We start from the raw sequence: 25,404 nt of genomic DNA on the forward strand, positions 1-25,404 counted from the left end.
CCATGTGTGATGGCACATCTTTGCTCCATCTGTGTGGGAAAGCTGTAGATAAGTATAAGGGTAGTTTTATGAGGTTGACCCATGGGCAGAACCATGACATTTTATCTGAAAAACACAAGGATATGGCTCACGTGGTAAGCATATGCCTAATAAGTATGTATGTATGTATGTATGTATGTATGTATGTATGTATGTATGTATGTATGTATGTATGTATGTATGTATGTATATATGTATGCATGTATGTATGTACATGCAGTTTGTATGTTATTTTAGCATATAAAACCACAGGGTGATAGTGGGAAATAATGGAACTAGCAAGGATAAAATGTCACTTTCAGAGCTGGGTGGCTCACATCTATAATCCTGGTTACTCAAGAGGCTGAGATCTTAGAGTTAAGATTGTAAGCTAGCCTACAATCCATGAAACATCTCCAAATAACTAGCAAAATGTTAGAAGTGGAGGCGTGGCTCAAATAATACAGTACCAATTGTAAGTGGAAAAGAACCAAGTCAGCGAGTAAGGCTCTGAGTTCAAACACTAGTATCAGGAAGTATCAGGATAAAAAGTCACTTCACAAGGTTAATCTGGCATCACTGTGCAGGTAGGCTGGGCAAAGGCTGACCAAGGGAAGGCCAGGATAAGTTTTTGCAAATACTCTAGATCTCTGGTGATGAGAGACACACACAGGAAGGGATGGAAAAACAATGGTGGCAGAGTCAAGAACTCTGGAGAATGGACTGCCATAAAGTATGAAAAAAATAAGTCAAAGTTCACTTCATATCTTCAAGGCTGGGAAGCTAGGATTCGGACATCAGAAGGAAGAACTAAATTTGGAGGGGGAGAAAAATGTTTGGTTTGTCCCATTGAGTTCTGACACTAAGAGGTGAAATTTGATGATCCCAGAGGAAGATGTTCTCTAAGAAATCCCTGATACATGAGAAGGACTCAAATGCAGAACAGATGGAGAGACAAGGAAGTCCCCCCTGAGCCCATGTTGCCAGTGCAAGCATCTCATATATCCACCCGGACCTCTGCAGGTGGACAAGAGGAAACTTAAACTTTTGAGAGGGATGTATGACAATGCAAATCAAGAAGAGGATTCTGCTAGTAAGCAGGAGTTCCCCAACACATACTCTTTCTTCCGGGCTGACTTCCGCTTCTCTTCATTAACTTCGTGGTTGGCGTCCCGTAGTTTGACCTCACGATCTGAAAGGCTTGCTGGTATGATATCTAGTTCCAGGTCTTTGTTATCCTACATGAGAGGGATCACAGAGGTCACCTTGGGGAAGCCTTAGGAAAGCAACTCATCAGAGAAAGGGAGGTGGCCAAGCACATACATTTAATCCATATGCATCCATCTTCCTTAGGCAACTCTTCTTTTTAAATAAGGAATATATGAAACATTCAAGTCAATGTTTAGTGCTAGTATTCTTACCACAAACAGCTATTTCCCAGAGGCCTTTGGTCCTGATTAATTCTAAACATGCACACACATAAATTAGTCCAAGATTGGTTCTTTAATAATAAATATGAAACAGAAACACAGGAAGGCTTCAAAAGCCTTTCATTTTTCCAAGGAAAATAACCACACTATTTTTATTTAAACAAGCAATTTCCCTTGGAAATAGAAAGATAAATGACCGAACAATGACTGGGCCTTCCAATTGCTCATCCCTGACTACTTCAACCATCATTTGGTATTTAGACATGATGGAACCCCTTAGGAAAAAACTCAGGGACTGGGGGAGAAGTAAACAGCCTTAACTATAGGCTGCCCTGCTTCCGATGATGAGCCTATTTAAGGATTTACAAGTTAAAAATCCTGGATGAAATTGCCAGGCTGTATTTAGATAATAAGTCATAGGTTCCTAACCTCTTATGAAGAAGAGATTAAAGTCAGTCTTTTTTATAACAAATAGTAACTTCTTTCTGGTAAAATATCAATAGCCTTTGCCCAAACTGCACCCCTTATTCTTGAAAGAGCATTATTACACATACATGGGACTCTAATCATCCGCTGATTAACTTAATTGAGTAGACTATGGTACTGATGAGAACAAAATAAAGGGGTTAGTCCTCAAGTCAATGGCTAACTCTAAATAGAAAGAAATTGCTTTGTAGCTGGGCCCTCCCTGCTCCTGGCTAGTCAGTTCTGAAATATACAGAGTACTAATCCTGGGGCTAGGGGTGAATAAACTGGCTCTGGGGATCAATGGTTCAGAAAGACTGTTCTAGAAATATTCCTCCACAGCAGTGAGAGCAGTGGTAACAATGGGGAAGGAGGGAGGACACCAAGTGGGAAGCACCCTGTACCCACCTCAGTGTTGACACCCAGAGCTTTCTCCAGAGAGTACCGGTACTTCCCCATCCTCAGGGAGAAATCTCGGTAGTGCTTGTCCACTGTGGTCACCCATTTCCTTATTTCTGTAGCGTGAATGTGGCCTTTTTCTACAAAGCTATCAGCCAGTTGGATTAGAAGCTTCACCTTCTCCTTTGTTTGCTGCCCCAAAAGATAGACTAAAGTTATTAGATGTTATTATTCATGCTCCTTCACTCCGCGTTCCCCTCTCCTCTACATGACGGCCATAGGTAACCTCAGAATCTGATGGTCTGGGTTTGTATTTTAACCCTTGTCAATCACCAGCTGCATAGCCTTGAGCAGATTATTTAAATCCTCTGTGCCCTCTCAGTTCCCTCGCTCAGAAAATACGTATCATCATAGTACCTGCATCGTAGAGCTGTTGTGAGCATTAAATGAGCTGGGAATACACAATGCTTAGAACAGTAGCCACAGTAAGAATCAGGAAAGCCAGAAATGTTAACTATGGTCATTACTATTTTTTTTGTTTTTGTTTTAGTGGTGTGTGTGTGTGTGTGTGTGTGTGTGTGTGTGTGTGTGTGTGTGTGTGTGTGTGTGTGTGTGTGTGTGTGTGTGTGTGTGTGTGTGTGTGTGTGTGTGTGTGTGTGTGTGTGTGTGTGTGTGTGTTTGTACCAGTGTGTGTACTGGAATTTGAACTCAGAGCCTGGCATTCTCTTGGCTTTTTTCTGCTGAAGGTTGAGTGTTCTACCACTTGAGTCACACTTCCACTTCTGAAGGTGGCTTTTTGTCGGTTAACTGGAGACAAAGAGTCTCTCAAATTTGTATGCCAGGCTGGCCTCAAACAGCTATCCTCAGATCTCAGCCTCCTAGGTAACTAGGATTACAGGCATGGGCCACTGGCACTCAGCTAATTATTATCACTACTGACATGAGATTCTTTTAAATTAAAATAGCACTTTTCTGGTTTACAAAGTATGTTATCATCACATTTGAGGCTAATTTGAGTCTTAAATCATTCTTAGGAAGTAGGTGGGGGTAGATGGTACAGGTATTTTTGAGCCACAGATGAAAAAGTTGAGGATTAGGATTCATGTTTTGAGCTGGTCCAAATTCACAGAAGTAGTAAGTGACAGAGTCTTTCTGCCTCTGATCCTTTGTCCCTAATTCTCTCCCTTCTTTGTATTGGCCAGAGGTAGGCTGTGAACATTATGTAAGTTGGCCTATGCTCAGAACCAAAGCAGCATTAAGAGTAAACTGTCCTTATTACATCAGAGGCTTGTCTTTAGCTCCCGTTAGAGGGTTAGAAAAAAGGGACTTTTACAGTGATAACTAGGTAAAATACTGACATACATTGGGTTAATTTCTAGTATGTAAGAATTTATAAAGCATCTACTCTGTCCCACAACCATGTACAGGGAGCTGTGTGGATAGGTGTGGGAGGGGGGTTAAAAAAAAGGAATAAAAATATATTCATTTCCTCCCAAACAATCTATAATCTCTAGAGGGGACAAGATTGTCACACAGAGTAAGTAACTTAGGGCATCATGTAATTGAATGCCAAAATAATAAGTATGTATAGTTAACAACATAGGAATTTTTAAATGGAAACATATGAAGGTAAACTGGCATGAGAATATCCAAAAGGTAAGAAAAATGGGACTCAAACTGGGTAAGAGTTGATAGGGAAATGGTAGGGATTTCACAGCAAGTAAGCACTTGCTTATCTTCTATCTTAAGTTTGGACTTTGAAACTCTAAAAGCTATCTGGAAAACCTTTTTTCCTTTACATAAAGAAAAGAACATTTAGTATCCTTAGAAGGAAAATTATCTTTCAGACTGGAAGAAAAGAAGGATAAAACTTGACCCATGCTGCTATCTAGTTAACCAAGGGAAAGTGAGGCAGAATATTACTGGTGCAGTAGTTAAAAAGAGCCTGTCTTTACTATACTACCTTTGCCTCCAGATTCCCCACATCATCCCTCCTTTGTGGATGGAAGGCCTATCGATAGTCCGTTCTGTGAAAGATGGGCCTTTCCAAGAAATACCCAAGAGGTAAGCAGTACATTTTTCTGCTACATGGCTATAGGGAGACTATGGTTACTCACAAAGTAGGGATAAAATAGGACTAAAGTAAGGCTCTAGAACATATGCTGCAGTGTATGTAGGATGGGCCATTAATGTGTCCTCCCCCTCTATCCTCACCAAAACTCTCACCCTGGGGAAAGCATCTGCCATGTTCAGAAAATGACGTTGAAAGTAGGGAGCCCAAGGTGAGAGATAAAAGTGACACAAAGAGGGGGAGAGCTAAGATAGATCAGATTTTCATTCAACCCACGGTCTTCAAATCCAATTCTGGCTGTGAAAACAGATGAAAATCAGACTTCCTTCTGTGATAGCTTCTCTATCTCCTCAGTGTGAATAGGAATGCAAAAGTGTGTGTGCATGTTGTTCCTGAGAGACCAAATGTGGCTTATTAGCAGGTTCTGAGGCCAGATGAAATAGCCAGGAAATAAACTCTTCTGCCAGATGAACCCACCCACAGTAGCTCTCCCTTTCCTTAAGATGGACTTTGAAGCCATTTGAATTTTAAGAATATGTGAATATGTATAAATATTCACTCATGTGGCATATTTTTAACTGATACATTTTTTTTACATCAATTGGCCTGAAAGAATATAGTAGATTCTAGAACTTGGAGCATGATGATGATAATTTGGAAGTACAATGTATAGCTTACAGTTGCACTTTGGGAAGTCAAAGGGTTCAAAGGAGACAATTCTAAGCTTGCTTTCCTCCTTGTCATGGAGGCTGTGTATTTCCACTTACACAGGCAGCTTTTGTTGGCCAGCATGGGATGCTGGGTGGATGTTGTGGTGAGAGGTCTGGGGCACTTCCTACCTTGGCAGGCACTCTGAACTCCCCATATTCTTTCAGTAGCTCCTGAGTCTCTTCTGTGGTCTCTCCAGTGGAGGTATGTGTTGAGAGGTAAAATTCTCCTGTTTCTTGGATCCAGTCCAGTGCCTATGGAGAAAACATTCCCTAGTTGGCAGGAGGGAAACAGCATAATACAGGGAAAACTTTACAGTTTGGGACAATGTGCTGGACCTAGGAAATGTGATAATATACTTGTCAGCCTTCCCCTGACATGAGTCATCCCACCAGCAAAGCACTAGACTAGGGCCTGTTCTATGCCAGGCCTAAAATCATCCAAAGATCTGGGGGAGAGTGAGTACCAGATTCCTCCTCACAGCTCCTGGCCCTATACTCAGAGTAGAGTGCTTAGTAAATTTGAATTACTAACAAGTGGCAGCCTGTTTTCTTCATCTTCTTTCCATCATCAGTCTGCTTGCTACTGTGCCCTTTTCTGAACTATCCAAGCTTTGGTCCTCTTGATTGTTGTATACTCCCAGAACTAAGAGAAAGCCAGGGAAAACTCGACATACCTGCTTAGCACTGCGTTCAAATACCACATATTGCTGGCACTGGTCTAACCGCCGCTTCTTCAAGGTCCAGAAGTGCAAGACACGATTTTCTCTCTGCAACAGCTCACTCAAGATGGCTGTGGGGCAAAAGAGGCAAGCATGGTCACCGGAAAACTCTGGGTGAAGCCCCAACTGCTTCAGCCCCACGTCTGTCAAGTATCCTTATAGGACAAATCCAACAGCAGCAGAAAGAGGACAAAAGCTGGGTACCGAGATAATTTGCCTGAAGGGGGCAAAATCCCCCCTTTCAGGAGATTAGGGTAAGACCCAGTTGTTGAGGGTTTCATAAATTAAGGAGGAAGAATATGCCACCTGTATCGTACAAGTGACCCTGATTCACTTCACACTAGGATCAGCCCTGGGTTGGAAGAAATCTTAAGCTCCAGTCTCTAAAGTAACAACCGATTTGGTTGGCCCCAGAGCCTAAGGAGTGTGGATTGACTTTGCTAGGGCTCCCAGGCATTTCTTCTGGAGTTGCTAGAAGACAAGCAGGAGGTGAGCAGAGGAGAGAGGCTGGGACAGCTTATGTCAAGAACCATCTTCCTGGCTCTGCACCTTAGAGTTTAACATCAGAGCTTCCTGAGCACAGATGGAGGGAAACTGTGCTGGAATCATGTTAACATGCTCTCTCTAGGCTCAAACTCCAGGTCACTTCAGATCTGATCCTAAGGGAAGCTGATAGCTGTTTCATGTTGCCTGCAATGATAGTAAACATGAGGATACATACAAGGCATGTACCGTCAGGGACCACGGTGGGCATGGAGTCTGTTAGTTCCCCACATGCTTCAACTGTAGCTGGCTATCAAAACTGATTAAAAAATTATCTTTAAGTTGTTGTACACAGAAGTTACCACTCAACATGTCAATTTTAAATATCTATTTTGATCAATATTATCTGTTTTATCATTCTTCCCCAACCCTCCCAATCCTACCCCTCTCCTCAATTTTCCTAGTTTCACAGGATATGCATTAAATATTATGACTGCATTCTCCTTGGCTTCCTCACTTCCTTCGTCTACCTCCCTCCCCAAAAGACCCCCTCCCCATCTCAAGTATCATCCTCTGGTCTTCATTTTGTTAGAGTGTGAAATTGTTTTCCTAAGGAGTTATGCCATTTGAATTCTCCCCTGCATATACCACACTTCAGTTAATAGTTTTGTGTATACTTGCATTATGTCCCTTTATGTATTTACTTTATAAATTAGATCTAACTTCCATCTACGAGAAAACATACCAGAATTCATTCCTTAAGGTTTTAAATAGTATGTTCTATGCTTGAAGAAGCCAAATTTATTTTGCATTATGCCTGCCTCTTGCTCCCTGCTAATTATGTTAGATATTAATAAAATGCATAATAATGATATGGACTATTAATATTTTAGCACTCACTTGGTGGTGGGCATATATATGTATTTTTTATCATACCCCATGATGCATGCACCTTTATCTTCCTCACTTGACAGGTGAGGAAACTGAGGCTCCAGGGGTCCAGGTAACTTGCTCAGGGACATTCTGATAAGAAGAGGTAGACCTTGGATTTGGGGCAAATCTATTTGGCTTCAGAGCCCACAAGCTTGTAGCCACTCTAAGTTCCATGCTCTTCCAAGATGCACAACCCAAACTGAGTGTATATAGAAGTTTTTGTTGTAACTCTCACTCCCAGTTTGCCTCTAAAGGATAGATTTTATTATGCTCTGTTTTTTTTTCCCTTAGGCTGAGAACTTTCATGAGTCCCAGCCACACACCACTACTCCCAGTGTGTGTCTTCATTATGTAACTTCTTCCTTCCTTCCCAGAGAGGCAAGGTATACCTTCTCACTCCCTCACTGACCTCTGGTTTTGGCCATGTGTGTTACTTTGGCAAACAATTGTTAACAGACTGGATCCAAGTAAGAGCTTGAAGCATGTATGTGGACTTGAGCCTGTTTTCTGCTACACAGCCATCCCACTGGGTAACTGTTGCTCCTTCCACTCAGGTCTCAACAAACAGACAAGAAGCTTACCATAGGCAGGAGCCATTGCCACCACCTGAGGCACAGATGCATTGCTAAGCCTAGCCATGAGAGGTAAAGCCCACCCAATGTCATCTGAACAATAAATGCTCACAGCGGTGCAACACTGAATCTTTGGCTGATTTGCAGCAATCTTTGCTCCCATAACAAAACCCTGAACTATTTAGCATTGGCTTCAGATCCAGGCAGCAGGTGAAAAGGAAACAGGGAAGGAGTTGCAGGTCCTGGTTCTGCTAGGTTTTCTCACTGGGTAAGGACAGGGTAAGTGACCGTTCTTTTTTCTTTCTTTCTTTCTTTTTTTAAAGTCTCTTGGTCTGCGAGTCAGAGCTTTTTGCACTGTAATTCATCTCTGTACCTCTGTGATGGTTAAAGGAATCAACCTAAATCAGCCAAAGATTCTGAAGGTATTCGTTTTCATTTTTCTACCTTGGTTTTCACATGGGCAACCACCTGCCCTCCTTCAAGAAGACTTAGGGATTTCTGGCTCCCTCTGGGTGCCTGTCCTTCATCTAGCATACACAAGTGTAGGTGGGGGTGTGGTCTCTCAGCAGCAGCTGGCTTCGCCCAAGCTGCCATCTGCATTTTGAAGTCAGAGCATATGTTCTGAAATGTGCTGAAGGAGTGGGGCACATGATGTCAACCTCCCACATGGCCTCTCAATCAAAAATGCAATAATACATCTGGGAAAGGAACCCCACATCTTTCCTCTCTGTAGGAAGCTTGATTCATAACTTTAATTCTTTCCAGTGGCTCCTGATCTTCCCAATTCTTGAGCTCTCTGAGCATGAAGGGAAACCAACCTAAAGCAGGCTATAATCCCCACATTGTCTGTGATGTCTCCAGGCCTGTCCCCCCACCTGCACTTCAAGTCGGCTCAGGTCCTCTCCTAGTCTAGATCTCCAGAATTGTATTTCTGTATGTTAAGAAGTGGACATGTGTTAAACTCTCTGCCCACTCAAAAACCTCATTTCCACACGTGAGATAATAAGACATGATAATAATGCATGATGATAAGACAGATAATTTAAGCATAACATGATCAGACAATAAGTAATTTAAAAAGTTATATGTTTTTCACATAATCATAGACTGTATAATTCTGAGAGATAGAAAAGATTGTCTAGAATTATCCTTGCACACAAATTGGCTAGTGGAAGGGGATACAGGTTGTTTAAAGTCTGGTGGGACCTGAGATTCTGGTTTTATACAAACTTCCAAGTGATGTCAATGCTGCTGGTCTGGGGAACACACTTTGAGTAGCAAGAGATAAGATATCCCTTTTATTTTAAATAAAAAAACTAAGGTTTTAATATCTTAAGCAATAATTGACAACTTCAGGGTTAGATGGAGTTGCTCCCAGGTTATAAGTTACCCTAGTCCTATGCTATTCAATATTATAGTCATGAGTCACATGTAGAGATTTGTATCCTAATTAATGTAAATGTGAAAATGGAACTAATAACTTGAAGGGATGGAAGAGATGAGGAGAATTATGCAAAGGGTGACACTATGTGCACTGTGCAATTAGGTACAACTACTTAAAGATAATTAAAACCTTAATATTAACTAAGCATAAAAATTTACTTCTTCAGGTACAATAGTCACAATTCAAGTGCTCCATTACTATATGTGACTAATGGCTATTACACTGAAGACTGAAAATGCAGGACATCTTTATTATTACGGAAAACTGTACAAGTCCAGTGCAGGCCTAGGGAATTCTTTTTGCATGTTGAAAACTAACCATGAAGCCATGCTATGATGGCTTGTACTCATAATCCTTCAGTAGGATCATGGTTCAAAGCCAGCCCAGGCAGGCAAGTCCATGAGACTCATCTCCAATTAACCACCAAAAAGTCAAAAATGAAGCTTTTGCTCAAGCAGTAGAGTGCTAGCCTTGAGCAAAACGTTCAGGACAGTTCCCAGGCCCTGAGTTCAAGCCCCCAAGACAGGCATAAAAAAGTCAAATCAAAACAAAATAAAACTTGACAATGAATCACCACTTCCCATATCATCCCATCAGACTTTGTCTTCTCTAAGGAGAAGTATCAGATAATTTGAGATTGCATGAAGACTAGACACAAAGCTTATTGTTGAGAAAGTTTCTGTACTGCTGAAATGAATGTGGTCTGGCATGTCTCTGACCTTTTACTTGCTGTTCAGGTCCCCGAGTATGGCTGGCGACACTGGGCATGCTGACATTGTTCCTGTGGATGTACTTGAGAAACACTTCAGCATTCCGCCGTGCCAGGGTGCAGGCCTGAGAAAGACAAAGGTATGAGATCCCAATCCTCAGTAGTTGTGTGGAATCCCAAGAAGGAATACTCTTCATCTACTTCTTGAGAGGCTTGAGGATTTGATGGTGATAGGATACTGGAGGAAACTGAGGGGGCAGAGCTCTGGAGCTCACTTCTGGATCATGGATACTCCAGTTCCAATTTAGGAAGCTCATAGTCTGAACTTTTCTTTTACCAAGAGTTACCTTGTGCCTATTCCTTTTCAATTTCACATATAAATAAGAAATCAGATAAATCCTTTTTTCTATGTATATACTGACTTGGTTTTACTAGTGTTCACCCCCAGATGGGCTTTCTCTTCCACCAGAATGTCTTTTATGTGACCGTTAATACAAGTCCAGGGAACATAAGCCCAGTTTAACAATAAATGTGATTTGGACTTGGGTAAATGGAAATTCCAAGATCTTCAAACTCATTTGTCTGCCCATCAAGTCCTCCTTATGTAAGTAACAAGAATACACACTTTCTTTAGGGGGAATACCAATCTGCATGAAAGAATAGGTTCCATTATGCCACACCTGAACTCTCAGTGCTTCTATGAGTGACAGGAGACACAGGAGACAGGTCACATTCTCCTGATTGTACTGATGAGTAAAACTGCAATCCAGATAGGGTGGTAGGCAAGAAGTAACTCAAGTCTAGAATCTAGGCCCACTGACAAGAACATTCCACTGACAAGATTTCTCCAAATATATTTTTCCCCAATTGTAAAAGTAATACTAATTTTAATACTAATATACTATTTTTAATTCATAGTTTCTATATTTAAATTATCATTAGACCAAATTGTCAATTTTCAAAAAGTTCTTACACTTAGCTTGGATCTCACAAATTATATAATGAAAATGATCATTTATCATAAAATTAATTTAAAAAGCTATATAATTTTATGAGTACATTAAAAATAGCAACAGAGGCTGCTGGGATACTGGTAGCAGCCTGCTGGTGGCGCATGGGCACTGAAGCTCATGCATTTGACAGCTTGGTGGTGGTTGAGAGCCAAGGAAGGTGAAATGGATCAAGTAATGTGGACAGAGAACTCCACAGTGTCTGTGGGGCTTAGAATTACTACAGGGATGGGGAGTTTCCCTTGAGTGCTTTAGGACCATTTGGAACACACTATTCTGAGCAGTTTTTTCCTCCTTCTTGTCTCCTCTTCCTCTTGTTACAAAAAAAGCATTTAGTTTTATAAAGGAATATCTTTACAACTCTACATAAAGTCCTTGGCTTTTTCTGTTTTGTCTTAAACATTGTTTTGTAATAGGGAAAAAATTTGAAATTACCATAAGCCCTGTATGGGAGAATTTCTATTTGTACTAACAAGAGCTGATTGTTAAAGGTTCTGACCAACAACAGGTACAGACCAGATAGCTGAAAGGAGGATAGGGTTTTGGAGCATCTTAAAAGAAAAAGAAAAGGAGTAGTCAAAAGTAGAAAATCTCTACCTAAAAGAAGAGATAGTTAAGAACAGAATTGTATAAAATTGAATTTTATATCTTGGTAACATGTCAGGGTATAAAAATCCTCTTTGCCTTTCAGAAACCTGAGGGAAAGTTGAATGTCAAAGTCAGAAATGTGAGGGAGCATGGAACTTTCAGATCAGTCTGAACAAGATTGCATTGAGAGGATAAAAGAATATATTAGAGACACTCAGGAGGACTTCCTATCCCACTGCAGAGCTGGAATGGACTTCTCCCCTCAGAGGCTAAATAACCTAGGAAAGGTATTTCTACTTTAAGATAAGAAAACAAACACCATATAATTATCACTTACCTTTATTGGCCATTGATAATTGCTAGACTGACAAATAATGTCTAAATTTACTGTTTTATTATTATTTTTATCTAAAAGTTTGCTTCATCTATTTATTAAAGATTTATTATAATAATGTTTAATATCCAGGCTTATATCTTCCAACCAATAAATAATTTTAGGGCTCAATAGTAGAGTATTAGCTTACTGTACATGAGGCCTTGGATTTGATTCCTAATACCACAAAAGAATTTATGAAAAGCAAATTTATAAAGGAAATAAAACTTAATAAAAGCATGTAACAACATCCATAGAATATCAGGATGTTTGAATATGGCAGCAGTAATGGTGCATCCTAGTTGCTGATGGTGTCAAAAGTGCCAAGAGAGAAACAACTTTTTGAAGTATAGACTTATGAACTTTCAATGTTATCTCTCCAACCTTTCTCTCTCTCTAGATAAGAGGCATGGGAAGTCCATATGAAGCAATAAGCATGTAACGCAAAAACAAGGCTAGAGGCTGAGACTTTGTATGACAATGTGCTCTGACCTTAAGAAAGGCTTCCTTCTGTTCCAAGTGTTTGCTGATGAGTGGAATGACGTGGTCGATCTCTGCTGCTGGCCCCAGTTTATCTCGCCCACCACACCAGTCCTCATCTCTCCGATATTCTTGTTCTAAACTCTCCAGGACACTGCACACCTAATGAATCATGGAGGAAAAGACTCAGTAAATAAAATGGTCAGCAAGTATTCTCTGTAGACTTTCACCCACAAGACCCTACATAGTGACATTTTTCATGAGAAGCTAGTCAGTAGATTTTGAGTGAGTGGCACACTCCTATAACAGCTAAGAGAAGTCCAGGAGACAGTGATAAACCTATATCTTTGGCTCAGGAGACAGAATGTGATTGGATTTAGATTCTGGAATTATCTTCTTAAAGCTGTTGGCTGAAGACTGAACTATGGGGGTTGATGACATCACAAGAAATAGTACAGAGAACAAGAAAACAAGGAAGACATTTAGGGAGCTTCAAAGTTTTTTGTTTTTGTTTTAGTTGTTGTTTGTTGGTCATGGGCTTGAGCTCTGATACTGGGCGCTTTTCCTGAGCTCTTCAGCTCAAGGCTAGCACTCTACCACTTGAGCCACAACACCACTTCCAATTTTCTGGTGGTTAATTGGAGATAAGAGTCTCTCTGACTTTCTTTGCTTGGGCTGGCTTTGGACAGTGATCCTCAGATCTCAGCCTCCCAAGTAGGAGTACAGGTGTGAGCCACCAGCACCCAACTTTCAAAGTGTTTTATATGTAGTATATTTTTGTAATTGTATGATGGCCATGAATTATATAGAATAACAAGTGGATTTGAGGCAGATACTGTACTTGTCCTGCAGTAAGGAGCCTCAAACTAGAGGTAAAGGAGGAAGTTGCCTCTGATTTGTGGCCCAAGAGCAAAAATCAACTTCCTCCTTCCTGAGAGGAGATGTTCTGAAGCCCTGACATAAAATAGTAATATCTCTAGGCCATCTATTTCAAAATGAACATTTACTTCTGGGGAATAATACATTTGAGTAGCCTAAAAGACAGCTAAGGAGCTTTTCAAGTTCTAAAAAAATGAGGAGAGGCCATGCTGAATGACCTTACAAATGACCTCAGAGGAGAGCAGAGCATTTGAAAGGGGTTTCCAGAGGAAAATCAGTTAAAGTCTTACAGTGGAAAACTCAAGGCAGACTAGAATTAGGCTGCAGGTGAAGATACAGAAAGTAGACACCCAGTAGAGCACTTGTCTAGCATGTGCAATACCCAATATCCACATTGCTAAAATCAAAGAAAAACAAAACAAAAAATAAAAAAATTAAATTTCTGTATTTTCTTTGAACAGTCTTTGATTACTTGGCTGAATACAGCAATAGGGGAGAAGAGCTATAATTATCTTTCACTTCCTCTGAAATAGTCAATTTTTTTTTAAAATAAAGGATGTATCTTTGGCTAGGACATTCACTGAGCTATGAAATGAGCTGAAAGTCTCAGGCAGAGAACCTTCATGATCTACATGAGATCTCCAGGTGATTTGTCTAACCCTTGCTCTCTTTAAGTAAGATGTGAAAAGATATGTGCAGACTCATGTCTTCAGATAAAACAGATTATATATATATTATATAAATTTAAGGTCAATCTGGGCTACACAGGAAAACCTGGTCTCAAAAAAAAAAACCTGGTCTCATACCTGAAATCCTTGCTACTCAGGAAGCTGAGATCTGAGGATTGTATTTTGAAGCAGAAAAGTTGGGCAGAAAAGTCTGTAAGACTTTTGTCCCTAATAAGAGATAAGAAAAAGCCAGAAGTGGTAGTTGTGGTCTAAGTGGTAGAGTGCCAGCCTTGAACACAAAGAGGCTCAGGGGCAGCACCCAGGCCTCGAATTCAAGCTCCAGGGCCAGCCAAAATAAAATTATTATTATTATTATTATTATTATTAATAAAAACTAAGGAAAAAATGCCTGACAAATTACAAGTATCCAGAAACAAGACTAGTTGAGATTTGTTGTATTATATGATTAGAGTTAGAATCAATCTATTTTGGAGTTATAAAAATTAGTAAAAGAGGCTGGGAAGGTGGCTCAGTGGTAGAGTGCTTGCCTTGCATGCCTGAGGCCCTGGGATCGATTCCTCAGCACCACATAAGCAAAAAGAAAAAAGCCAGAAGTGGCCCTGTAGCTCAAGTGGTAAAGTGCTAGTCTTGAGCTGAAGAGCTGAGGGACAGCACCCAGGCCCAGAGTTCAGGTCCCATGACCGGACCCCCAAAAATAATTAGTAAAAAAATTAGTAAGCATTAATGATTTAATTGGTAAGGGAGCAGAAACTCAGAGAGGTAAAAAAATTCTTTGACAAGGTCATTTCAGGGTCAAATTTCTGACTATTAATCCTGTATTCTATCTTCATTATTTTGAAGCATGGAAATTTGTGTATGATTAGATATTATCTTTTTCCATATACATATACCATTGTTGAAAAGATTTTCCTTCATTCATTGAGTTGCTTTGCCAAATATCAACTGAATGTGTATATGTGGGTATTCTTTTATAACCTGATTTCCTTCCATTGTGACTATTACTCCAATATCATTCTGTCTTCATCACAGTGATTTTAGAGCAAGTCTTTAAATAAGGTAATATAAACCCTCAAACTTCCTTCTTCCTTTTCCTTATTGTTCTGGCAATTCCAAGGTTTGCTTTCTACATTTTTTTATCATATAAATCTTAAAATAAGTGTATTAATTTCTAAAAGAAAAACACCCTCAGAGGACTTGGTTGGGAGTGTGTTGGCCTTATAGATCAACTGTGGAAGCTCTTTATCATCTTAGTTTGCACTCAACAAAGACATCATCTTGCTGAAACAACACAAAGGACTGAGAAGTATAGGGACTGGCTATTGCTGGAATGGATGTGTTTTATTTTCTCTGAAGCAGACTTTCCCATAGCTCTGAGTTCTCTTATCTATTTCTTTCTTTTCTTTTTTTTTTTTGGGGGGGGGTCCGGTTATGGGGCCTGAACTCTGGGCCTGGGCGCTGTCCCTCAGCTCTTCAGCTCAAGGCTTAGCGCTCTACCACTTCAGCCACAGTGCCACTTCCGGCTTTTTCCTTTTTTGCTTATGTGGTGCTGAGGAATTGAACCCAGGGCCTCATGCATGCAAGGCAAGCACTCTACCACTGAGCCACCTTCCTAGCCCCTCTTACCTATTTCTATTGGGGAATAAATCAAATGAGAAAAGTATTTTACACTGAATAAAATAGTTCCTGCTTTACATTTTTTATTTCATGAAAATAATTCCAAGACTGTATCCTAATCATTTAAGAGAATCTTCTTGGATCTAGTGCTGCTGGCTCACGCTTGTAATCTTAGCTACTCAGGAGGCTGAGAGCTGAGGATCCTGCTTCAAAGCCAACCCAAGCAGAAAAGTTCATGAGACTCTTATCTCCAATTAACTTGAAAAAACTGCAAGTGAAGGGCTGGCTCAACTGGAATAGTTCCAGCCTTGAGGAAAGAAGCTGAGAAAAATTTTCTTGGGTCATTTGTGTATTAGTGTACAACTATAATGGTAATGTGGCTGTACTTTCTTGTCTCTATTGTACACACCCGCCTTTCCCCCCACAGCTGCACCCTCTCACCAATGAGGTTCCTAGTTTCTCAATGACAGAGGACTGTGTTTCCTCCATAAGACTGGGAGCTCCACAGATGAAGAACCATGTTTTTCCAGCAGAGCATAAATATCTAGTTGTGGTAGGTCATATTATTGTCCTTTCTTAGCCTCCTAGAAGGCATTATCTCACTGATATTTGTTTGACTATGGGATTGTTTTGGCCAATGGAATGTTAGAGAATGTAACAGAAGCAAAGAGTTGGAAAACCCTCAATACCAACAATAGATGTTAGGCTCTTGTACTTATGTTTTGAACAACAAACATACCTCTTCTGTTTTGAACAATAAACATACCCCTTTGTAGTTGTGGGTCCAGGACAGGAGACACAGAAACACATCTGTTCACAAGGTGAACTAGGAAACGATTTATCAAGCTTACCTGAATTCAGCTGAATTCCAGATACTTAAGCAAAAAAAAAAAAAAAGCTGTTTTCTTCCAACTACCAAGTTTTTGGGGGCAGTTTGTTATATAGCATTATTATAGCCATAGCTGACTGATAGATTGCTTACATTTAGCATCCAACATATAAGAAAATTTATGCTTCAAACACGCTACATAGCTCTGATAGACAACAAATCACATGCTCACTACTACAATGCAAAAGATGACAAGGAAGTCAACTGTGGTGTTTCAGGAAATCATTCTTTCGTTCTCAAAGGGTAGTACTGAGAAGCCTGGCTCCTTATGGGAGTTGTACTGCTTAACATCAGCCCCACATGCCCCACAGCCCTGTCCCTCACCTGTTCAGAAGTTTTGTAGAATGCCACAGAGGCATTGACCAGTTTCAGCCGGTCTTCCATCTTTAGCATGAGCTGCTGCCAGTGGAGGGCCACCTTCTCGGCGCATTCCCGAATGGCATCAGCGTCATAGTGGCCAGCCTGGAGCAGAGCCTCAGCTTTCTGCTGTACCTGCAGGGCACTCTGGTGCGTCTTCTGCAAGGAAGTGGCATGAAAGAGGGACTGGGCACGAGGGGAGGAGAGAGAGGTCCATGGGAACAACCCAGGTGTGGTATGGGAGGGGGTGGAGTGAGGCGTGAGTGGAAAGATGCAGAAAAGTTAAAGAGCTTTAAATGACTGATCCATTGTGTCATGATGATTAATACATTATTGTTTCAAAAGCATATTTTAAAAAGAATAGCATACATTTTCATCCACTAACTCTTAGAACTTTAACTCTTAGCCCCAGTCTTTCTATTTGCATCAGCTGGATTTTAAAAATATTTTGGTTTCTGAGACAGAGATCCAAAATTGTAAATCTCATTTCTGATTGACATATTAAATGTTCTTTTCAAATCTAATCAAAGGAGGTAACTACTACTATCCCATTTTGTAGGTCAAGTGAACATGTATATTAAACACAAACAACCAATGTAACCATTTTAAACACTGATAATCATTTGAAAAGGATTCCAGTAGAAGGAATAAATTTGCTGGGTTAATAAAGCTGAAGAGTACCTCACACAGCCTCCATTAGTTTCCTACCAGAGGAACAAGAATGCACAGGTGATTCAGTTCAACAGATACTCCCTCTATTCACATGTACTTGTAGGACATATGCATACCTAGGACAGACATCTGATTTTTGTAATGCTTTCTGATTTGATCTAAATATGCTTTGTATTCACTGAGTTCACAGTGGGCAGACCAGGCTGGTGGCAGGTAGACAGCCAAAATGCTTTCCTAAGATAGAGCCATGATGTGAATGATTCCTACGAAGATGTCAGAACCTTCCTGACCTGCAAGAGCTAATAGCATTGTAACTTCAACTGCTTGGGATCCTTCCAGCAAAATGCTGTGGTACAAATTTGGCCTTTGTATTTTTGGAAAGCATAGCTCAGCAGGCAGTGGAGGAGGACAGCTTAAAGCCCAGAATCAATTTCTTAACTCCAGAATCAATTTCTGACCTTCTCGGACAGTAGCAGGCTGTGCTGAAGGGCTGAGGCATTTGGCACTTCTTGGATCTGAGAATAACCTCCAAACTTTACCTATGCCTACTCCCAGTCTCTCCTCATAGACTCATGTCATTTTCTTTCTTTTATTTTATTGTGAAAATACCGTACAGAGGGGTTACAATTACATGGGCAAGATAATGAGTACATTTCTCATGAAGCATTGTAGTCATGTCATTTTCCTTCATATCTTTCCCAGCCTATCAACACCTGTTGGCTTTACCTCACTCTCTCCTAAATCTGCAGTAGTTCTACCAGCACAACCTCCTCTTGCAGCTCAGACACTTCCTACTGCCAATCTCTATCCTAAGGAATACATCAGCATTGCACTTTTAATCTGCTTTAAAGCAGCTAGGAAAAGTAAACTAAGGGGTAGAGGCACTACAAATCCCTGGTTTTCTTTCCCTGGTTTACCAGCACTATTTTCTGTTTCCTACTACACGTAGAGATAGCAAAATCAACCCTTGATTTTGTTTCCTTCAGTAGAGCTATTGTCTGTTTCTCTGGTTTCTGTTGTCTCCTCCTTACACATGACTCCTCAGTCTTAGCTCTTCTTATTTTCATCTTTGTCTTCAGATGCTAGGAAGCTGCCTGCACACCTCACTCTGGTGAGCAGCTCTCACCCAGTCAGTCTAGTTCTCTAGCTCAAGTCCACTTGCTGTAAAGGCAGTTTCAGCAGAATATCTCTTCCTAGAGAGTGGAGGGACCCTTGCCCCTGGGTGGGAATGGCTTTCACAGTCCACCACCTCGTCAATATCTGAAGTAGAAAGTCCTTTCCAGTTCTCTAGGTCACCTGCTGCTTCCTCCATTCTTTCTCCTTCCTAACTGGAATTGCAACTTGACATCATTCTTGGCTGTTGATTCCCACTCCCCCAGCCCAGCCTAGCTCAGCCCTCACCACATCATACATAGATTGTGGTGGAAGAGACTTGGCTGTTTTTCTTGGCTTCCATTTACAACCTGTCAAATCCATTCTTTGCGTCTTTCCTTCTTTTATCATTTCCTCCCCCCTTTCCTTGCTTTCTTTTTTGTTGTTGGTGATGCAGAGCAGAGAGCATGCCAAGCATATGCTCTACCATGTCCAAGCTATCTTCCCCCACCCACAGTTATCCACCCTCTTTCTCTCCCACCTTCCCTCCCTCCCTTCCTTCTTCTTTCCTTTCTTTTTCCTCTCTTTGAAGGTACTGGGGTTTGAACTCAGAGTCTTATGCTTGATTAGCAGATGCTCTGCTGTTGAGCCATGCCTCCATCCCTCTTTTTTGTTGGTCATGGGGCTTGAACTCTGGGCTTGGGCACTGTCCCTGTGCTCTTCAGCTCAAGGTGAGCGTTCTTCCGCTTGAGCCACAGCGCCACTTCTCCTCCATCCTTCTTTACACTATTTATTTTTATTTCTTGACAGTACTGGTGATTGAATTTTATGACTTGAATTTGCAAGGTAGGTGCTCTACCACTTAATTCTATACCTCCAACCATGTTTTCTTTGGTTATTTTTGAGGTGGAATTTCATTTTATGTTTATTGCCTGGGCTATGATCCTCTTTCTGTGCTTCTCCATGTTGCTAGATAGGTATATGCCACTGCACCCAGCTACATGATTGAGATGGAAGCTTGTGAATTTTTATTCCCAGGCTGTCCTTATTTCTACCTCCTACTTATGATCCCCTCATTTCTGCCTCCCAAGTAAATAAGATTACAGGCTTGAACCACCGTGCCCAGCTGCACTGATCATTTTTAAGATAGGGTTTCACTTCCTGACTAGGTGTACACCTGGGCTATGACCATTCTATCCTTTGCTTCCCATCATAGTTGGGATGACAGGTATGCACCACTATATACAGCTTCTTCCCATGGAGAGGGAATCACACAGACTTTTCTGCCAGAGCAAGCCTGGAATTGTGATCTGCCTTATCTCAGCTTCCCACATAGTTAGGATGACAAGCATGTGTCATCATGCCAAGCTATAAACTTCTTTTAGCCAGCTGATCTTCACCACTAAACTCCTAATCTCCTACTTGTAGGAACTGGGATTACAAGTGTGAGCTACCAGTTCCCATCTTACCCTTTACATTTCTGATAGCGTCATTTAATTGCATATAATAGAAACCAATTGCATTAAGTAATTTATCCTTCATAGCTTTAATAAATATTCAATTTTGTGACAAGTATCACTCCTCTCAGTTCAAAATCCTCACTAGTCCCCTCATTGCTATACAGTCCAAACTTCAGAGGGTGTCATTAGAAGCCCCTTACAATATGACCCCCAACTACTTCTGTAATATAAACTACACTTCCTTCCAAAACTCCTGTGACAATACACCACATATTTTTCCCTTTGCTAATTCCTTCTTCCTGCCTTTAGTAGATGCCTTCAGCTCCTCATATCTGTGTCCTAGCTTTGCTTTGATACTTGTTTCAAGTCACCCTTCCTCAAAGAGGACAGCTTGAGACTCATAAAAAACTATCCTTTTATGAACTCCTAAGTTAGTCACCCAAAGCTTAGCCTATTCTTTTTACTTAGAGGATGAAACTCTCAGGGCAAGGACAGTTTAGAAAATCATTTAAATAGTTGCCATTTATGCAGGGAATGCTATGTGCTGGGCACTATGATTATGTATATATTTTGAGTTCTCCCCACACTAAATGGATGCTATTATTCTCATTTCAGAGGTTAAGAAACTGAGGCTCAGCTGGTAAAATGACTTACCCCAAAATATGCAACTAAGAAAGTGATGAAACCAGGAGTAAGACAGGTTTGACCTCTTCCTAAATCTACATTCTTTCCACTAATCACACTGCATAATTTTATATATAGGACTAGAATGGTATTCATAGTATTTCTCAGTCAGGTTTACCAAAGAAATGTCAGTGATTATGATAATTATCTGGCCTTCCTCAGTATTTAAAACCAGTATATAACTGTCATCATCAAACTGCTATGATGTCTTATTTTAGATCTAAGGAGCAGCCTTGATTTTACTATAATTAAGCCATGTAATAAATTCTCTTCTTTACTCTGAAACTCATTATTATTTAATAGTGTTGAGGTATCCTTCCCTCTTTAATTTCTTAAATGATAAACCCTTATCCACATGGCATAATCTTTGCTTGCTAAGCTTGAGTTATTATTTTTGCATTTATTTCTACTCCCTATTGTCTAATCATATTGAGTGTTATATCTTTAAGACATGTATTATTGAGGACATTAATATGTAGTAGGGGGTATGCAGAAGAAAATAGAACTGAATCAATCAAATTTACCACCCACTTCTAGCTTTCTTGGCATAAACTTATGTTTAAACCACATAAGAAGATTTCAAATAAGAGTGGATTTCAAAATTGAGCTTTCGTCTATGGAGTTCACAGTTTCTGGAAACATACCAGCTGTATCTTGGGACATTAAAAAATAATACTCTACTTTGCTTGATAAAGCTATGCCTCTTCTACATGTTATGTATGGCCCTCCATTCTGAATGGCTCTGGGAGGTTTCCTGAAACAAAGCTACTGCAGGTGAAAAATCTGACCTTCAGTGAAGTCAACTTGATGAAGACACCTAAACAAGGGTGAGCAGATGTCCTCATATGCCCCATATAATTCCAACACACTGATTTTCCTGGTTTAGTTATTAATAATTCCCCTTTTCACATTTAAGTGTCTCACTTTGCTCAATAAATTATGTCATCATCGATAACAAATATTTTATTTACCATTACAAGAACCCAGTGTTCTTTGTTAGGGCCCAAGAAGTCAAATTATACTCCAAATTATGCCAGCGATCATTTAGGTTAAGACATTTAGATGATTTAAGTTAAATCAAACCAGACTAATACTTACACTCACTTTAAAACCAGTTACATCAGCCAACATATTTTCCTCCTGATGCACAACCTGGTCTAAACTTAAATTTAGAGAAAAGCATGGACCACCTGGAGGAGGCGCATATGCTGAAATTCTGGTTCTGTTCTTATTATTCTACCTATATTGTGTACCCTGCTTACCTCCCAGTCCCAAAATAGTACAGAAATTCTATCTGCTCTGCCAGGCCCTCTTAAGACCATAGACACCAGCCTTAGAATTGCCTCTAGCTCAGCACCAATTCTAAATACTTGATCAGGTTGTACCCCTATAGAAACTCAGGACTGATTAGGAGATATTTAAGCTTAGCTAGTCCTTACTCTGTAAGGATGTATTTAACAGAAATCCATTCATAATGCATTTGCAGTCAGGTAGGTAGGTAAGTAGAAGTCAGTCATTTAAATGACACTATGAAGACATTTATCTACTCTTTCTTGCCAGCCCACTGAGATAATCAAGCCATGATACTTGGTCTTACTTGTCTGAAATTTGATTAAGGGAGTGGAGATTTAATCACCTGACAAGTTATATAGAGCTTATTCAAGATGAATAAGGAGGTGGACAATGACGATGACTGAGAGCTGACATTGTCTCTGCCTAACATCTCTCACAGTTCATGTCATGCCTCAAACCTGATTATTAACCCTTACTGCTGCCCACGCCTATGGGAATTTGACCACTGTGTGCCAATGATAACCCTAGTCTGGATTTTTCCTTTACTGTCAATAAATTGCAACACTACTGAGGAATGCCAGTAAACTGTAGTACAAGGATAGACAGTGAATGATAATAAAGCTTCTCTCCTCTGGCTAGTCCTCCTTGGAAAATTATTTCCTCATACTGTAGATACAACATGTATTTTATTTTTAAGTCTCAGATCCCAGATAGTAGTTCTACAACTAGTAATGGCTCCTAAGAAGATATCAAGTATCTTGGAAACTTTCCATGATGAATGGAAAGTTCATTAATGTTAAGTATGTTTACATATAATAAGATGGTTCCTGCAAAAATTAAATGTCTGAATTCAATCATAATTTGTTTAAAAATGGCTAGCAACCAGCTGGATTACTTTATTAAAAGACATATTTATGGATATGGGTGGTTAAATTTTTATTATTTTGCCATATTGCTTATATATTATTGTCTAAAATTCACACTAATTTTTACAGAAATAACACCTTTACAGTTCTTACATACTAAAAAAAATGGGCTAAGTTTTACACTGAGTCACAAGTTCTCACTTTGTTCTCATTCTTTTCCCATTGGTACTGAACTTGTTTCATTTTTTAATAGAGTTCTACATCCCATTTCCTAGTTTCCCTCCCATAAGGCAATCAGCTTAAGTCTCTATGGGAAGGAAAATGCCCTAGTAGAAAGGATAATTAAAGGTGTTATTTAAAGAAGGACAATGTTTATATTAGATTATCATAAGTGAAGTTTTATTTTGCAATAGGCTTTTTCAAAGTCCTAGATGATATACTTCTGGTTTATTCTTTATGATTTCTACTAGCCTTAATATCTGGTGCAAATCTCTTCAATGTTCATGGTCCTTGTTAAAAGATATACTCTGACCTATAAGAAAACATTTAAATAGCATCCCAATTTACTACTGATTTGTGCACTTGCTGACTCTCAGTTCTGAATGACCTTCAGTTGGAAGCCATTTCAAATCTTTATATATCTCATCAGGAAAAGTCCATCCAATCAAAAATATCAATGTACCAGGCCTTAAAGGTGGAAAGCATCAAAAAGCAACTAAGATTCTCACTTGTAGTCAGTACTTGGCTTCTGATGCTGGGCCTACTTAAAGTCTTGCACTTGCTTCTCCATCAATACCTAGTAATAGGGAGGCTCCTTGGGCCATTTCACTACAAAGAATAAGAGCTCCATCACATGAAGAAATGCCCACACCTCAGGAAATCATCCTTCCCAATGAGAGAAGCAAAAAAGGGAACAAAAGGCAGCCTAGCCAGATTTGGGTGTTACCTCGATGGCCAGTTGGAACTGCTCATGCTCCCGCTGTAGCTGCTCTGCTTCAGACAAAGAACTGGCATTGACCAGGCTGGCGTTGAGCATGGACTCTCCATTTCGGATCCACCCCAGGACCTAGGGAGTTGGGGCCAAGCATATATGTGAATGGTATCGCATAGCTTCCTAAGACCTGTTGTTTTCTATAAGGACATTTCAGTTAGAGGGCTTTTATATAACTTCTGAGGACAATAAGGATCTTAAATGGTCATCTCACCCATATTCCTAAGCATCTTGTGTCACAAGTATCATTTTATATTTCAACCTCATTCCCATATTGCATCCTCTCTTTAACACCCATGTCCCAATTTCTTTACGTGCTCCATTATTTTATCTAGTTGTACTATATTTGTATCTAAAGTGTTTTCTGAAACAGAGAAATAGTATAAATAAATAAACTCCAACTGCTAGTATCCTCATTTTAAAGCCTAGTTCAAATACTAACTTATTGGAATCTTCCACACCTAATTGCTCCTGTTGAAAACAATCTTTTTTCTCATTGAGCATGGCCATACTCTTTTTGTATGTACCACCTTTATAGTGCTCATCACAGTCTGCTTTATTCAGTCATTTTGATATATGTTTCATCTTCTCCCTTAGAATGTAAACTTCCTGGATTTATCATGTTTTAAGCTTACATAGCGCCTAGCACAAGAGTGTACATAGTAATGTTTTGAAAGTAATGGAGATTATTGGAGTCACATTTGAAAAGTGGGTCCAACTCCTATACCTTACAAAATAGCCAAGACTAGACAGGCTTGAGCCAAAGGAAAAAGGAAAGGGAGAGCATGAATAATTCATATATTGAATCATTAGAAAAAGGGAGAGTCAACTGTAATCAACTTCAGTTATTCAGAGGTTAGGGCTAGGCTGAATATAACTTCTTGGGACCTTGATGTGTACTGGGGGTGAAGGAGAAAACTCAGGAAATATTAGAGTACAGAGAGAAACAGCTGGCAGTCTAGACAATCGTAAGTGAGATGGAGATGTTGTTGATAAATGCATTGTAAATAATCCAATGGAAGAGTCAGACTCTGAAAACCTACCTGGTTCTGGTCACTAGAACATTGTCATATATCTTAGGGAGCCTGAAACTTTTGCTTGGTGAGGAAATAAAATTCTTCTGAAATTTCATTCAGTAAATAACATCCATCTGTTACCTCATACCAAAGGAGAAGACACCATGATTTGTTTCAGATTTGCTTTCAGATTTTTTCTCCCTTCAATGTTCTTTCTTTCTTTCTTTCCTTCCTTCCTTCTTTTTCTTCCTTTCTTTCTTCCTTCCTTTCTTTCTTTCTTTCTTTCTTTCTTTCTTTCTTTCTTTCTTTCTTTCTTTCTTTCTTTCTTTCTTTCTTTTCTTTCTTTCTTTCTTTCTTTCTTTCTTCCTTCCTTCCTTCCTTCCTTCCTTCCTTCCTTCCTTTCTTCCTGTCATTGATTGAACTATGGGCGTGGGCACTATCCCTGAGCTCTTCAGCTCAAGGTGAGTGTTCTACCACTTGAGCCACAGTGCCAGTTCC

The 25,404-nt window shown here is 39.9% G+C and overlaps 1 protein-coding gene across 16 annotated transcripts in view; it reads right to left on the minus strand.

Annotated features, from left to right (window-relative positions):
* Kalrn (kalirin RhoGEF kinase) overlaps positions 1–25,404 on the minus strand; it is a 611,632-nt gene that overhangs the window by 205,866 nt on the left and 380,362 nt on the right. For 12 of the 16 annotated variants that reach the window (XM_070030026.1, XM_070030022.1, XM_070030020.1 and 9 more), the window contains exons 16-23: positions 23,846–23,965; positions 16,800–17,018; positions 12,417–12,566; positions 9,964–10,078; positions 5,768–5,883; positions 5,223–5,345; positions 2,322–2,504; positions 1,138–1,256 (exon numbers count right to left, since the gene is read on the minus strand). In XM_070030026.1, the coding sequence (XP_069886127.1) occupies positions 1,138–1,256; positions 2,322–2,504; positions 5,223–5,345; positions 5,768–5,883; positions 9,964–10,078; positions 12,417–12,566; positions 16,800–17,018; positions 23,846–23,965 (1,145 nt within the window). The remainder of the gene's footprint in view (positions 1–1,137; positions 1,257–2,321; positions 2,505–5,222; positions 5,346–5,767; positions 5,884–9,963; positions 10,079–12,416; positions 12,567–16,799; positions 17,019–23,845; positions 23,966–25,404) is intronic. The other 4 variants (XM_070030027.1, XM_070030024.1, XM_070030025.1 and 1 more) reach the window with 1 other exon arrangement.

The sequence above is a fragment of the Dipodomys merriami genome, unplaced genomic scaffold (genome assembly GCF_024711535.1).
Source record: "Dipodomys merriami isolate MVZ:Mamm:240054 unplaced genomic scaffold, mDipMer1.0.p SCAF_2, whole genome shotgun sequence".
Lineage (NCBI taxonomy): Eukaryota > Metazoa > Chordata > Mammalia > Rodentia > Heteromyidae > Dipodomys > Dipodomys merriami.